A 16,164-nucleotide genomic window follows, 5' to 3' on the forward strand; every position below is an offset into this window, starting at 1 on the left:
GAACGTTTAAAATTAATTTATTCTCTAAATTAGTTTCATTTCTTACTTCAAAAATTAATTTTATTTTTAACTATTTTATTTACAAATTCAGAATATAAATTGACACGAAATTATTAAAATATTTTTATCCAATTATTATGTTACTCCAACAATCTAGTAAAAATCTATCATTCTTAAATTTAGAATGTTGGAACACAAATCAAATAATTGTACTATGAAAATAAAGCAAATAATAAGAACAAAACCAACACTTATTAACGTTATATTCTAAATAGAATAAGAAAAATCGTTCTAAATTTCCGATAATAGTTCTAACTAATTATTTAATTTTTATACTATGCTTAAAAATTTGTCAATGCAAAATGTGAAAAATTGTAAAAGCAGCCAATATATTGTTCAAATACTAAAGAACAAAGTGTCTTTAAAATGCATATCTCGTCCGAATGTCTTCAAGTTTTTTGGAGACCTCGGATGGAGTTCTCTCAAGATCACCTGCGATGCTTTTTTGTTTTGCAGGCTCAATACTGTTGAACTGTTCACAAAGATCACCATCAATTACATTTTTGACAGGATAATAATACGAACGGAAACTAAGATGATCACGTCCGCATAGAGGCGGATGTTCAGCGCGCATATGCATCTCCAAGTGCTGAAAAAAGTCATGGTCCTCGTGACTAGTAAAGGGCACGAGGACACCCACGGTACCACTTAGCGTTGTGTAGACTAGAGATTCGGAACCACCTGGAATCAGGGTCGCCTTCTGTAGAGACATCACTGTCTCGCCCACGTGGAAGCAGGCCACAGTGTCCGCCTTTTGAGAGGCTCCATTCAAGAGGCCACGATCCCATAGGGCCTTATTGCCTGTTGGATCTTCGTCCACATCGTCATTAATCCCACTCGCTAATCGGATCTATAATTTTTTAATACAATTTTGTACGATATTATCATTATAAATTTTTTATCACAATGAATCAATACATGTACATACAATACTTGTATAGTTGTCAATCTTTATGTTGCACTAGCAAATATAAAAGAATATATAATTATAAATTATATTATCTAAGATTAATATAATTTCAAATTGAAAAAAAACTAAGTTTTTTTTTGCTTTTAAGAATGACAATGTTGTACAAAAATTTTATATTTTATTTTTATTTTTTCTTGTTAAAATATATAGTTAAAGACAATTCTAAAATAAAAAACTTATTTAGAAATTGAACGACTGCGTTTTAGCAACTACGTTAGAAAATAAAGTAAATTAAGAAATTTCAATTGTTACATCAACAATCTGGTTAATTCTTAACTCTCAGCAGAAAACAAAATGTAATTTCGTGTAACTTTTTCAGTTCTATATAATTTGAATGATAAATTGATATTTTTTAAAATTTTCAGAGTAAAGAAATAAAAAATAAACACTAACCACAGCAATGTTGCCGAATTTATCTGCTATTGCAACGGTATCATAATCCAACACACAAGTAGTTGTGATCCATCTCGGATGAGTGTCATCGGCAAACACAATTAACTGATTCTCTTGCCTTTTGTATCTAACTGCGTACACCGATTCCTGGACATCACTTACATATATTCTTTGACCAATCGCATTTATGCATACAACGGCGTTTGGTATATGTTTGTTCTCGCACTTGCGGAGCAGCTTCTTCTTACCCATATCATATAGTCGTAGCATCTTTCCAACACCCACCAAAACGCGACCCTGATACGAACAGATCGATAACGGGATCTCGTCGAGTGTCGTACGATGAACCAATTCGATGTTTGTACAATCTGAACTAACTCTATAAAATCAATAATTTTTAATAAACAAAAATTTATCAAGTCAAAGTGAATTTTATTTTTATTTTTTAAGCATCAGTACTGCAGGTATATCATCAGGAAGCAGTGAGTGTAATACTATCGTCATAACTAATTTAATTATTTCTTAAAGCATTTGCCAAGTTAGTTTTATTTTGCAATACAATCTTACCGGCGATTCTTCAAAGCCAATTTAAAAAAAAAACTTACTTATAAGTATAAAGAAATCCACCATTGCTGAGTCTTGGATTTAATTGATATTCTTTTGCAATACCAATAATAAGGAATTGTTGATCTCCCTGATTTGCAAATTTCACAAGAGCCAAACTGAAAGATTTATTTAAAATTAAATCATACAAAGTTATTATAAAATAAATTAAAATAACAAAATTAATCCTGTAGAAATCTAAATTTGGAATAACAAACTGTTTGCTTACTTAACGATTTCAATAACCATTAAAAAGAAACTGAAAATGGGATGTTATAGCTATTTTATTTTTGGCATTTATGGAATCTATAAAATAATTATAAATATTTTGCAGACAACGAAATGCCACATCAATTATTAACATATTTTTATAATAATTAGTACATAAACTAAAATAAAAATTATTTAATAGAAGTTTAAATTTAAAGTAAATATGCGCACTTACGTAATTATGCGTAATAATTGTAGGTAACAATTTAAAAATTGACATGAATTTAAACACTTATAATGACTACTATAATATAAATATTTAAAATACGTATCTGATGAGTCAATGGCTAAGTAATATGTTTGTTTAAAATTTACAACAGGTACAACCCATAGAGTGAATTATTGCATAAATATGTAAAATAAAAAGAAAGAAAAATAATAGTCACCAGAGTGCAGCCAAATTCTGTTCGAGTCTATGGACTTGGAATGTAGTACCGGATGTAGGTGCCATAACCCTGATCATAGAAGCCCAAAGACCAGGTCCAGCCCTAGGAGCACCAAAAACCTGCTCGTTCGGCTCTTCTGAGAGAAAGGCTTCGGCCAATTCGCGAGCAACCGCAGCCTCTTCAGCACCAGCCGCTTCTTGCATCTCTTCAGCCATTTGCAATCGTCGCTGTTGTTTGGTCTCCTCCGTGTAAGCATTATGCTCCGTCTCGATGAGCAAGATGTGCGCCGACTCGTTATGAATAACGAATTTACGTGGCGTATACTCGAAAGGAAAACTAACCTGATTAAAAACAGCGCCGAGTTTCTCAAGTGCTAAAATTCTGTAAAACAATACATTTACTAAATATAATAATAAATCAGTTACCCAATATTTTATATTAAAAATTAAGTAATTTAAATTTTTGTAGAGATTCTACATTTGCTATTCTTACGAACTCACCTTAAGGTATTGGTAGAAATGGCGACGATACCTTCTGGACATTGTTCTGAACTGAACCCAGAGGCGAACTCCAAGCTCTCGTAAGATAAGGGCGTCAGATGGAATCGATTTTGATAATAATAACTTAACCAAGAGCGACTACTCATAGCAAGAACAGCCTGATTACCTTGCATTCTAATGCGGAACAACTTTACTGGTCGAGAACCGAGATAACGTGTTCGCGTATCAGCTAAATCACCTGATATTGGGTCCAAAACTGTCCTAAGTAGGACTCCGTTTTGCAAGCCTAAAAACCAATCTTTTGTTTATTTGTATGTCGATTTTGAACTAATTGTATCTTTAAACAAAATTGTACATCATTATTTAATGAAGGTTATAATCAAAGTATGTCAGTTGAAACACGGACATTGATAATTTAATCATCTGTTGTAACTCTTAGGCAAATAAGTAGAAAATAATCTAAACCTAGAAAAACAGCAGGGTACTTTTAACATTTTGATAATAGAGCAGCAATAAATAAATTAACATTTAATCAATATAAAAATCATAAGTACTTAAAACATATGTAAACTTGGACTTCGAAATATTATGAATAAAAATGAATTTCATGTTAAAATAGAAAAGACAACTAACCTATATTTAAGTGGAGTGTTGATTGCATCTGATTACTATCTTCGCCAGCATCATTGTCCTTAATACCCATCTCAACAATACAAAGGCTCTCAGCAGCGGCTGGCAAAGCCTGCATACTTCTAGGTGCAAGGCAGTCCGATGGATCAAGAGAAATAATGCGCACAGTGTTGTCCTGAAGTCCAACTGCTAAGAACCATGAGCGCTGCTCACCAGCGGCGACATTCCCCAGAGCCATGCACATTACCTCCGACGGCATCTTTTTGCGCTCTGTATATTCGTTTAGTTGACCGGTCTGAATTATTTCAATCAGAAAAATAATTCCTACATTTATAATTGATCCATAATTTGCAAGTCAATTTTAATGAAATTATGATATGGCTTATTAGAAAATGGCTTATTCTTTTTTAAAAATTTTCAATTTACTTCATAGATTTATAAAAAGTAAATTTATTATCAAATAACTTTCTATTTTCAAAGAATAAGAATTTAGTATTCATATATTTTTTCAACTTGTTTGCTGCATAACAACATTAACAGTCAATAAATGGCAGTTAAATATGGGATAAGTTGCACTTTTTTTACGCTTCCATTACGTCTTCGAGTATATAAACCAACTCGCAGTGAACAAGATGCGATTGATAATTCTAAATATTATTTCTTTGACAGGAGATGGTATAACTTGTAAAAGGCAAAGGCTTACCGGATCCATTTCAAAGTAGACAAGTTCTCCTCCAGTCAAAGCAATGACAACTTGACGTTGATTCACTGCACATTTGATAATAGTTTTCTTCCCAGGAGCCTTCCATTCATTGACACGTTTATCTGCTCGAATGTGACGAATACCATCAGGGTACACCTGAGAAAAATGAAATATTATTAAAGTTTTTTTTTAATTTGGATGAATATAAATTTAATTTTGTAACATATTTTCTGTCAATGTCTAGGCTTATTTACCAGGACTACTTTAAAAAAAGTACACCAACGATGCAAAAACCTAATTTAATTTTGCACTTTATATGCGACCGATACGTGGATAAAATCCAGGTGTCGGAGATACCAGAGTGCTATTTATAAATTTGAACATGTTTATATTCAAAATTACAATGCTCACTAAAAACATATTAACGTTTTATATAAATTTATATGGAATGGTTAATATTAAAATTATATACAATTACCTGAACTAAAGCATCATCACCTAATGCGGAACAGCTAAGGGTTGGCGTCGTCCCCAAAAAACCGGAATCTGTAACTTCCTCGACCGTCTCTCCAATACTAAGTACCAAAGTGGCATTCACGAAAGACACTATGATGTATGCATCGAATTCCTCTGTAACCAAAATCACGACTCGTCTGGTTAAATCAAATCACAGACAAACTGACAGACATTGGCAACCAAAAAAATTTCTTCCAAAAATTTTTCTTTCTGACCCGTTATGACCAAAGATCCTATTTTATATAAATTTATTTAATAAATATTAAATGACAAAAATTTATACTTTTATACATATTTGTATTTAATAATGTAAACATTTTGTAAAACATTTTTCATTAGGAATTAATATAGTGAGTTCAAATTTACAAATTTTGGACAAAATTTTTAATCATCTATTAATACTATTTCTGCCTTAATATAAATGGCATATAAAAATAAACATTTATTTAAATAAATACGTTCTATTAAGTCATATGTAATTTAATGGTATAAAATAAATTAAATAGATTTTAAAATTAATTAATGAGCTTATATTTTGTATTTAAATTATTTTTGATTTTCATGTGTACTTGTTTTTTTTTCTTGTATGCAGCAAGTGTAAATAAAAGAATAAACACTACGTAGCGCGAAAAGTTAATATGAATTATACCAATGGTACAATTGATACAATCTTACATCTTAAAACAGGATAAAGATGTACAGGAGAAATTTCAATTATGATTATCATCATAAACTTCCTCAAACAATACTCTAAATCACACTTGATGAAATCCGAGTAAGTTGTACATCTTCTCTCAAGTTCCATATATAACTATCTCTCATAATGAGATATTCAATCATTTTACAATCATATGATTTTATCTCATACTTCAAAATTTTGTAGTATTAAAAATGCAGTATTAAAAATTGTAACTAAAGGTATAATTAAATATTAATATATTAATATAAATATATTATTAATTTTTTTAAAGCTCACCATTAATTTTTTGTTTGATAAAAATCTTCTATGAAACTATTTTGATTAACAAGGGATTCTCGGTCTTAACGGGCTAATGAAAAAAAAACAATAAGAGCTGAATGTGTTGTCCGACGGAGATTCTCGCACGCGCAGCTTCCCTTACCTTTCGCACTCAACAGCCAGGTATCAAACGACTGATCATCCAATGCCGACAGCCTGAAAGGAGAGAACTGGTGTTTGATAAGAGTGTATCAAACCACCAGGCTTCAATTATCTATGCTTATTTTAGTTTTATTTATTTTTAATGCAGATCGCAGTTTCATTTCATGGAACAAATTTTATAAATGGTAGTTGCAGAGTAGAAAAACTTATATTAATTGGCTATATAAAATAAAATGACTAAAAGCAGCATAATTAACATTAATTTTTTTCTCCCAATTACACAATAAATGCAAACTTAATAATTTTCTAAATAAAGATTTTCAATTCGGTCATAAAAATAATAATTCTTTCGTAATAAAAAATTTCGTTTTAAATTTTATATAAAGTCGCAAACGTTTTATGATGTACAGAAAAAATATTTTCAAAATTACTTAGATAAGTAAAACTAAAGGTGCAGTGCATGTTACAGTATGCGTAAACTATATTAACTAACCGTCGATGCGTCTTTTGACAGTCCACACAGCATTTGGATTACCAGGTAATTCACTCACAGCCATCTCTGAAACTTCGAGACCATGTCGTAATACTCGTAAGGTTGACCGTGGACCACGACCACATGCTATATATAATTGTGGCGTATCTTCATTGGCTAAATCAGCAACCTAAAATATATTACATTTGAATTAGTAATCCATTTTCCATCTTTTGTATATCATCTTTTGTATATCTACTTTTCAGTCTAAACATTTTGTTATAATTTAATATTACTTTATTTAATTTAATAATACTTTATATATCACATATCATGTCAACGTCGATATCTAATTCTATGAAGTGATTTGTAATTTGTAAAGTGCGAACTCTAAAAAAGGGCTACTCGAAAAAAATGTATAAGCATTCATATACCAGTTAAGCTCAGTATTTATTAAATATGAAATCTACGATATGATTTATGCACAAATAAAATCAAATATAATTATTTTCCAGAATATTCTTACATAAGACATTAAGAATAGAAAATAAAATGCTATATAATATGATTTATTATTTTTTGATTCACTTCATCTTGCAATAACAAGTTAAAGGCGACAAAAAATATTTGCTATTGCATTTATCACAGAGAAAAAACTTGATTTGTCAAAGACATCATCTTTTCTCTACTTGTAAATGCTGAAATTGTTTACATACTGTGGTGCCAACATTTTCCTTCTTTTATTTTATTAAAATATAAAAACATATTACAAAGATTAATAAATAAATCTTTTGAAGTACCTGGCAAGCCATAATAGGTGAGAGACTGTCCATTTCATCCACAAGCACTAAATTTCTTAAAGGTCTAGGTGCAAAAAAGAACGTGTCACCCTCCTCCAAAGGCATTGCAGAACTGAATTCTGGTTCATCATCATCGTCACCCAAATGAGCAATTTGATATAAGTAACTGTAATAAAATGTATACAATTTAGATTTAAAAAATATATATAACATATAAGAGCAAAAAAATTCACCTGACTTTCATTATTATTGCTATCTTTTATTATTTTTTAAGCAAATAAGTATATTATTTAAAAAATTAAAAACTTACTGATTTCCGAATTCTGAAGCAACAAACAGAAAACCAGTCTTAAGTACACACATGCTGGTAGCTACAGGCACTGTATCAAAGTACTTGAGCTTAATCTCTGTCACAACATCTTCATCTGTTTCTAAGGTAATTTTGAAAATATCACCCTGTTCGGTTTGTGCCAAGAAAAAAAACATGCTTTTTGTTTTATGAGTTGCAGAACAAACAAATATCATGCCACGCTCAGGATCATCAAGATCATTCCTACGTCGTGGAATTGGACAACGAATGTCTGGTTGATCACCCAAATTCTTGTATGTTAAGTAATTTTCTGAGCAAATGAGTACACCACTTGGGCCATCATTTCCACCAGGTACAGAAACCAAGAAATTTGCGTGCTATCGATAATGAAAATAAATCTCAGAACAATTTATATTTTACAAAGATTTATGATCTTAGTTCTTAATTAAATTACTTTTGCTTAAAATTATGATTAAAAATTATTATAATGCATATTTATTTATTAAATATTTCAAATAGGTGCATACTTGTGCATACGTACATTAAACTATATAATTACATACGTATCGATTTAAATAAAAATCATAATTATTGCCATCAGTTAATATTAACAATGCAATGAAAAGTTGGTTTATTTCATGAATGATTAGATGTGTAATAAAGTAATATATTTAGAAATATAATTTTTAAACATTAATTTTAATATATTTCAATATTTTATTGAAATGAAATATATACTAACTTCTTCCAAGGGTTCACTGTACTTGCGCACAACATGATTAAGACCAAGATCAAGTTCATAAAATGTTAATGTCTGTTGTGTTTTTATAGCTGCTTCTCCTGTTGGATCAGTATCAGCTTCTTCGTAATCAATTTCCAAGCACGCAAACATAGGATTTTCAAAACCTACATCTACACCAACTACATGGTAAACAAGTGTATTACTCTTATGTGCTTCTAAAGGAGATGAAATTGTAAGACGAGCTTCAGGATCTCTATTAAGAATGTAGACTAATTTTTGTTTCTCAATAGCTCCTAAAAAGAAATTAAAAATATTTTAACATTAGAAATGCTTGGCTAATATCTTAATATAACAATACATACAAATATTTTATTTTACAAAATCAATTTTATATAACTATTCTCTATTTTTAAAGACAATATTATAATTATAACAATAATTAAATTAATTAGACAGAAAAGTTTTAATTAAAAACTTTTGTAACTCTAAAATATCACGAAATAAACTGCCATTTAGAAATATTAATTTTAATCAATTTATTGAACACAAGAAAATAAATAAATGTAATGCAATCTTTAAAAATTTAATACTGATTTTCTATACCAATAAAATATTTTTATACCGATCATGACAGCACGACCCTTAGGATCAATAGCCAAATATTGTCCGGGAACAATTCTTCTGCATCCACTTTTACCAAATGTTTCTTGATGTACCTTTTCAAAAACATTTTTTGCAGAAACATACTCCAAAATAACAATACGCCCTGAATCTGATCCAACAACAATATAATCTTTGGTACCACCAGTTAACCTAAAGGCCATTAAAGATCTAACGATGCCAAAGACTTCGACCGTCAAGATTGTGTGTACTTTGCCAGTATTAGGATCAGGCCTAAGAAGTTCCAGAGATTTACCTCTTGAAACCAAAATCTCTTGCATCTTGGTACCAGAAAAATTACCATGAACAGCGTGAGTAATGCCTGTGGCACGCTGCAGCGTCAAATTATATAGATACATTTTGGTGTTAAATAGTTGAAAAGGCCCTTTATATTGTTGTAGTCTAATTCGATACTAGGTTATTCTAAAAATTGTATAGACCGTATTAGATAAAAAATTCCAAACATCTTTTATTACATAACTAGTGTAGATAATAAAATTTTTAATATTTCTCATTACAATATATCATTATGAAGTTAATTTCCAAAAATTATTTAAACATGAAAGCAAAGTAACATTTTATAAATCAAAATAATTTTGATGGATACAACTATTAAAATATAATTTACCTAACTTACATATCCATTTTAATAATTTATCGTTGATATAAATATTAATCATATAATTCAAAAATTTTAATTAATTAGTAATTACAAGATTACACTAACTATTATTATTAATTAAATTACCATTCATTTCCGTATTTGAATCAAGCATGCTTAAAAAGTATATTCAATGCAATTGTAATTTAATTTTTAAATGAAAAATTTTGTCTACTTTAAACAGATACAATAAAATCAAATGAATAATCTAACAAAATCAAAGGGCAAACAAAAAACAATCATCCAAACTCAAACAAATAACTACAAATGTTTTCAAACTTTACAACATAAAGTACACGAGATCAGAATAAAATAAGTTATTGTAACAATAAACTACAAATTTCGTAGTTAATTTTACCTTATTTCAAGATGGCATTGTTACAGACTCCAACGATGTTCTTCGATTATAGCTCAGGGAAAGAAAACGGCGTCGACTTCGTTGGAGTGTCGCCATTCACGCTATTCAAGCAAACGCCTAATAAGAAAATGGTGGCTGTCGCGTTAGTGAGCAGGAAGCCGGCACTCAGAAATGTACTAGAAAAGATAATCGGCAACCGGAAGGCATGGTTTACAATACAACTTGTAACAGATGAGACACGAGGCCCAATTCGATGGAAGCGCCTTCAGTAGTAAAAGCCTCGAACTCAACGAAAATTCTGAAATCCATGGTTTACTAATTACGGAATGACAAACATTCCGTACGATTCTAATCCTTAGAAAATTAAATAAAAAAAAGCTGTTTAAAAATAATAAATATAAATTAATATAAATTAATTACTCGTAATTGTTATAATTGTTTAGCTCATTATTTTTTTGTTATAGTAATTGTATAAAGCATCAAAAAAATTTATTTAATTAATCATTAAAAAAAATATTCGTTTGAATTGATTTTAATGTTTTATTTAAAAGTTATGTTATGTTAATCTATATTCATAAACTAGTCTGATTTTAGGTATCTGCAGAAATTTGTAAAAAACACTAGAACTATTTTAAATTTATGTATGTTTAATTATTTTGCCACGTGAGGCGCCAGCTTAAAACTAAAAATTTTGACCTTTTATTCATGACTTATGAAATTGTACGTAACGATTCTACGTTATTTATATACATCTATTAGAATTTATAACTTTATCTACAAAATTATCTACATAAACTGGGTAAAGGTAAATTTGTGCAATATTCGTCTTTTAATATAATGCTGTCTTACAGTGAACATTAGAATCAAGATATAATAGATATTTTTATACTTATTATTATTATTATTATTATTATTATTATTATTATTATTATTATTATAAACATAAATTTATCACTGAAAACAAATTTATTTATTAAAAGTTCCTATTTAAAAAAATACGTAATATAATAAATATCAAACTGCTGACTTAATATTTTTAAAAAGATCTATCACGAAGATTTACAGTTCAACTTTTTAATTTCATATATGATTAGAAGTCTAAATTATCATAACTAAAATGAATATATTTTATTTTCTCTCCCTACAATGCACTTTTATAAAAAAAAATTACAAAAACTATAAATTTTCTTGTTTGTATAAATGGTGTTTAAGGCAGAAAGATTCATTAGATAAAAAATTTTTTGAAATTGAGAATTTAATTTATCCCGATGAACAGGATAAAAATAAAACTTTGGAACTTACGGATTTCGTAACATAAAAAAAGAGCAAAGGAATATTGTAAAATATTTATAAAATATCCAAATAGCAAGAACTGGAAAAGACAAGACAAAGAAAAGACGTTATTTGGGAATATAACGACAAAGGGAAGCGAAACCGAGACGTCATGGAAAATTAAAAGTCAAAGTAGTCTTCGCTATCGGCACCGGAGCTCAAATGAGATAACAACCCACATACTCGAACCTCTTCCTTCCTAACATTCATGAACGATTGCAGACTCGTTGTTGTTCCGGTTATTTTTTCCTCCCTATGCTATGCATCTCTGTCACTAACGTTGATGAATCGACATTCTCACCCAATCTTAAAGCTTCTTCTTCCTCTATTCAATATTTTGCAAATTTTTACTAAGAAGCAATGACATTGATGGGAAAGAATGGCTCAAATGTTTAGTCAACTTGACAAATGCACTAATAAAAAAACAATTATACTTAATTATTGATAGATGAATATGGAGAGAATTGTAAATTAGTTGGCTTATGAAAAGATAATTTATGATGACTTCTCACAATATTTTAGAACTAGATTTATTTTATTTAGTCACTTACAAAAGTATAAAAATAGAAAATTTCAATTTCTCTATATTTCTAAGCAGATTACACAAATAAAATTGATAATGAAAATGAAACGATCATTTTTAGATTTTTATTTCTTACTCAACTTTTTATTACATAAGACATTCAATATTTATTTACTACTTATATACATAAATAATGTTTAATAAATATAATTATTCAAAAAATTAAAAAAAGTTATAGATTATATATCGTACGTCAGGTCATATCTAATTCACTGTTTCTTACGATGATTTCCTGAAATCCCTGATAAACTTATCTAAATGAAATATCCACGAAATGGGTAGACATGATTTAATTACATTTTCATGTCTTCATTTTTTGCTTGCTTCTCCCATATTTACATTCTTGACATATAATTTAATGATTGAATTGCTATTTTCTTTTTTTTTTGTTTTTAATAAGTTAAACAAAATTATTTATTATATAAAAATTATCATACGTATACAGTATATAGCTATTGCTTGATTGTAAATGAAAACTATCTGGTTTATTATACATTTAGTGTTCTAATTTAAAATTAGCTTAAGTATATAAATTTATTGTTAATGAATTTCGATTCGAATCTAATAATTTTAACTTTCAAAGCATATTTAATGCATATCAAATATACAAAGATATTAAAGACAATTACGATAAAAATATTTTATATTTTGTATCTTTCAATATTGAAATATTTTATATTATAATATTGATTTTTTGTAATTATTCTATAATTTTATAAAAAGGATAGTCCTTAATTCTTTATTGTATTGTAGAATAAATTATAATCATAAGTAAGGTCTAAACATAAATTTATAAGGATTTTGATATATTTGAGATATATTTTTCACTGCTTATGTAAAATAATTCGATCAAATTTAGGTACATAATTAGTATTTTAATCAGTAAAAGAAGTTTTATTTAAATAAAAATTATTCAATTATCCAATGATTCAGCAAACATATATTTTTCAATAATTTTTACAAAATAATAAAAAATTTTTTAATACAAGATTAAATATAGTTTGTTAATTATCAATATATATTAATATTGATATATTTATAAATTATAATGCCAAAGACCAATTTTTCTAAATTCTAAAGAATTGCTTAATTAAAGAAATACTTTTTTTATGAACTAATCAAAATTTTCAATATGTAAATGAAACTTTTATTTAAATAATTATTTAAGTAGATAATATAGTAGTGTATAATCAACATAGTAAACTATAACAAATTCGTTTAATACGAATCATAGATCTACAGATTGATTCTATATTCGAAATAGTCAAATTTCACATAACAAATTCTCTGCTATTTTGTTGCTTTTCTCTTTCTTTTTTTTAGTGTATGTACAGAAAAATTAGCTTATTTTGATTATTTAAGGCCTGATCAAAATTCATTCAACTAAGATTAATGAATAATTACTTATCTCAACGAAGATTCAAGGGCTGAACATTGCTAAAATTTGCAGGTATTATGAGATCTCTGATAGCAAGACTGTCTCTAATATCGATATCTATGTAAGAATTATTGACAGTAATAAAAGTGACTGCCGCATTAATTTGTCAGTTATAAGCGAGCTTTAAGAGCAACTGGGGTGGGAGTACAAAAAGTCGTTTAAGGTCGCACTTGTTGTGTCTGCCAAGTCTCAACATTCAACACAAAAGTTAAATATTGAATATATTTGAGTACAGGAATTATTTAAAAATTTACTACTAATTAATCGTAATAATTTTTAATGTCTTTCTTAATGCTATTTCTTTAAATCTAATACATATAGTATATTTTTAAAAATGTATTAACTTGATTATAAATATCAATTTTAATTTAAAAAACGTTTCCTATTTAAATCGATCGATAATTTGAATACTTGGATAAATATGTTAAAAGCTTAAAAACAGGCTTATTTTTACGTTAAATTAATCTACGATAGAAATAGAATAAAAATTGCGTATAACTTACACTTAAAGTTAAACACTTAAAAAAAAGAGTTATCTATTATAAATTGTAAAAATGTATTGATTGTTAATTGTATATGATAAAAAAACCTCATATCTCTCGATAATTTAAGGGTTCAATTTAAAGTTCATTGAAATTCAATAGGTAAAATTTTTCACACAACATGAAACTTTATTCCAATATTAAGATGTAGTTATTGAGCGACCTAAACAAAACTTTAATACATGCTGATCAGGACTAAACCACAAGACATTTGGAGATATTTTGTTAGAATAAATGATGCCAAACCAACTTTTATTAAGAAGTAATGAGATGCCAATATTATAATCCTTATTTATGTCGATAAAACATCTTGAGTCTTAAATGAAATAGAGTTTTATAAAATTTAATTTTTTAGTGCAATCAAAATAAAAGATAAATTTATTCAATATTTATGTATTTCATAACGAATTGTAATAACGAACTATAATAACATGAAATCGAAGCATGAAAGAGTAGTAAAATATACCATTTAATAAAAGAGCTAAAATAATAAAATAGAATATTGAGTATAAAATATAACAAAACAAAATACCTTATATACATCATAATGTGAATACTCAGATAAAAACGGATTATACTTAGAAGCAAAAGTACAGCGTTAACAGATCCTAGACATCCTATGTAATATAATAATTATAAGTACTAATAAATTAATTTATTAAATGCACTGGGAGTAAATATTTCTATAGTTTTCATTAAAGTGCTTAATAAATAAAAGAAATATTATAGTTTAATTTTATTTGATTATCTTGTAAAATAAGTATATATACATATACTTTGCAAATAAAATTATTGTAAGTAAATAAATAGTTTTTTTATTTAGCAGAAAAAGTTTAGATAGCTAAGTTAAAAATTTTTTTTTTAATTTTAGTACTGTAGTTGTTATTTATACAATTATGATTTGGCTAAATAACAACAATTCTAAATATAATTTCATGAACAAATCATTTAAATATGTAAATTAAATGTTTATCTATTTAAATATATGTAATTAAATACCCGTTATCAAGTAAACCCAAATTTTCTATTTGCACAACTATAAAACTCTAAACTAATAATATTATTCTAAATCCATTGACAATTATAAATTTTACTAATTACAATAATTAAAAATATATGGTACCTTATTATATAAATTTTATTAATAATTAACTTTTATTTATATCTTATTTGAGCTATTGATTAAAATGTTGAAACTATTAAAATTTTAATATACAATGCTCGGTTAAAATTTGGACTCCTTAACAATGAAAAATTGTTTTACATTTTCTATTACAATTTATTATCTTGTCAATTTTTATATTAAATATATAAAATATTATAGTTATTTTCAAATAATGAACTTCATTTACGCAGAATATAAAAAAAATCACAGAATCATAACATTTAATTCTTCCATATTGATTTAAAAAACAAAAACGATAAAAAAAATTAAGATTACTTTTTATTATTTACACTATTGGTAAAAATTAAAAATTAATAGTAAAAATAACTTAGAAATTACTCATAAACAATATAATAATGGTATTTTTATAAAATCTTAAAAATAATGTTTAACTCAATTATATATATTAAAAAATATATAGTACATTCCATGTTAATTTATTATTATTCAATACCTTCAAGATATTTATTTGCATTAAATACATTGGAATTTTTTAATTATTTGTACTAAAATTCATTTTACTTTTAAATCTTTTAAATAATACATATGATGAATAATGAATATAAAATATATGATTAATAAACAAATAATTAAACATATTTTTATCTTATCTATAAAAATGATGTAACATAAATTAAATTTTGGATACTTTTTCATTTTATAATTAATTAGTTATTTTTTCTGAATAATCGTAGAACTTTCAATGTAATGGAATATTTCTTATTTTAATTATTATAAATTACAAAAATCCAAATTAGTAGTGCAACCTGATAATGTCAATAGTACTTGTGCCAAGTAAATAATTATACTCAAGGTCATATATATATATATATATATATACATATATAATTTCTATATGTATAAGAAAAATATAATTTTAATGTATTACATGTAGTATAAAAATAAATAAGTAAATGTTATAAAATTAAAAATATATATTTAATTTTAAA

General features: G+C 26.9%; 1 protein-coding gene across 1 annotated transcript; it reads right to left on the bottom strand.

Moving 5' to 3' along the window:
* Positions 1 to 319: 319 nt before the first annotated feature.
* Positions 320 to 10,333, bottom strand: Sf3b3 (splicing factor 3B subunit 3). Its single transcript, XM_011500112.1, has 14 exons — positions 10,155 to 10,333; positions 9,098 to 9,558; positions 8,476 to 8,768; positions 7,734 to 8,110; positions 7,424 to 7,589; positions 6,645 to 6,813; positions 4,994 to 5,145; positions 4,516 to 4,671; positions 3,816 to 4,107; positions 3,183 to 3,468; positions 2,683 to 3,063; positions 2,029 to 2,145; positions 1,424 to 1,802; positions 320 to 910 (listed from the first exon to the last, which is right to left on the bottom strand). The coding sequence occupies exons 2-14, from the start codon at positions 9,492 to 9,494 to the stop codon at positions 422 to 424; spliced, it is 3,654 nt and encodes a 1,217-aa protein (XP_011498414.1). The 5' UTR covers positions 9,495 to 9,558; positions 10,155 to 10,333; the 3' UTR covers positions 320 to 421.
* Positions 10,334 to 16,164: the final 5,831 nt, after the last annotated feature.

This window comes from Ceratosolen solmsi, unplaced genomic scaffold, assembly GCF_000503995.2.
Source record: "Ceratosolen solmsi marchali unplaced genomic scaffold, CerSol_1.0 scaffold10, whole genome shotgun sequence".
Classification (NCBI taxonomy): domain Eukaryota; kingdom Metazoa; phylum Arthropoda; class Insecta; order Hymenoptera; family Agaonidae; genus Ceratosolen; species Ceratosolen solmsi.

What these genes read in the sequence shown, in the direction of transcription:
- Sf3b3 (XM_011500112.1), bottom strand. Translation starts at nt 9,494, where the DNA reads ATGTATCTATATAATTTGACGCTGCAGCGTGCCACAGGCATTACTCAC. An exon ending in ACAGTGAACCCTTGGAAGAA is followed by an intron (nt 8,111 to 8,475) that starts GTTAGTATATAT and finishes CATTATCGATAG; the next exon opens with CACGCAAATTTCTTGGTTTC. An exon ending in AATTCGGCAACATTGCTGTG is followed by an intron (nt 911 to 1,423) that starts GTTAGTGTTTAT and finishes AAAAAATTATAG; the next exon opens with ATCCGATTAGCGAGTGGGAT.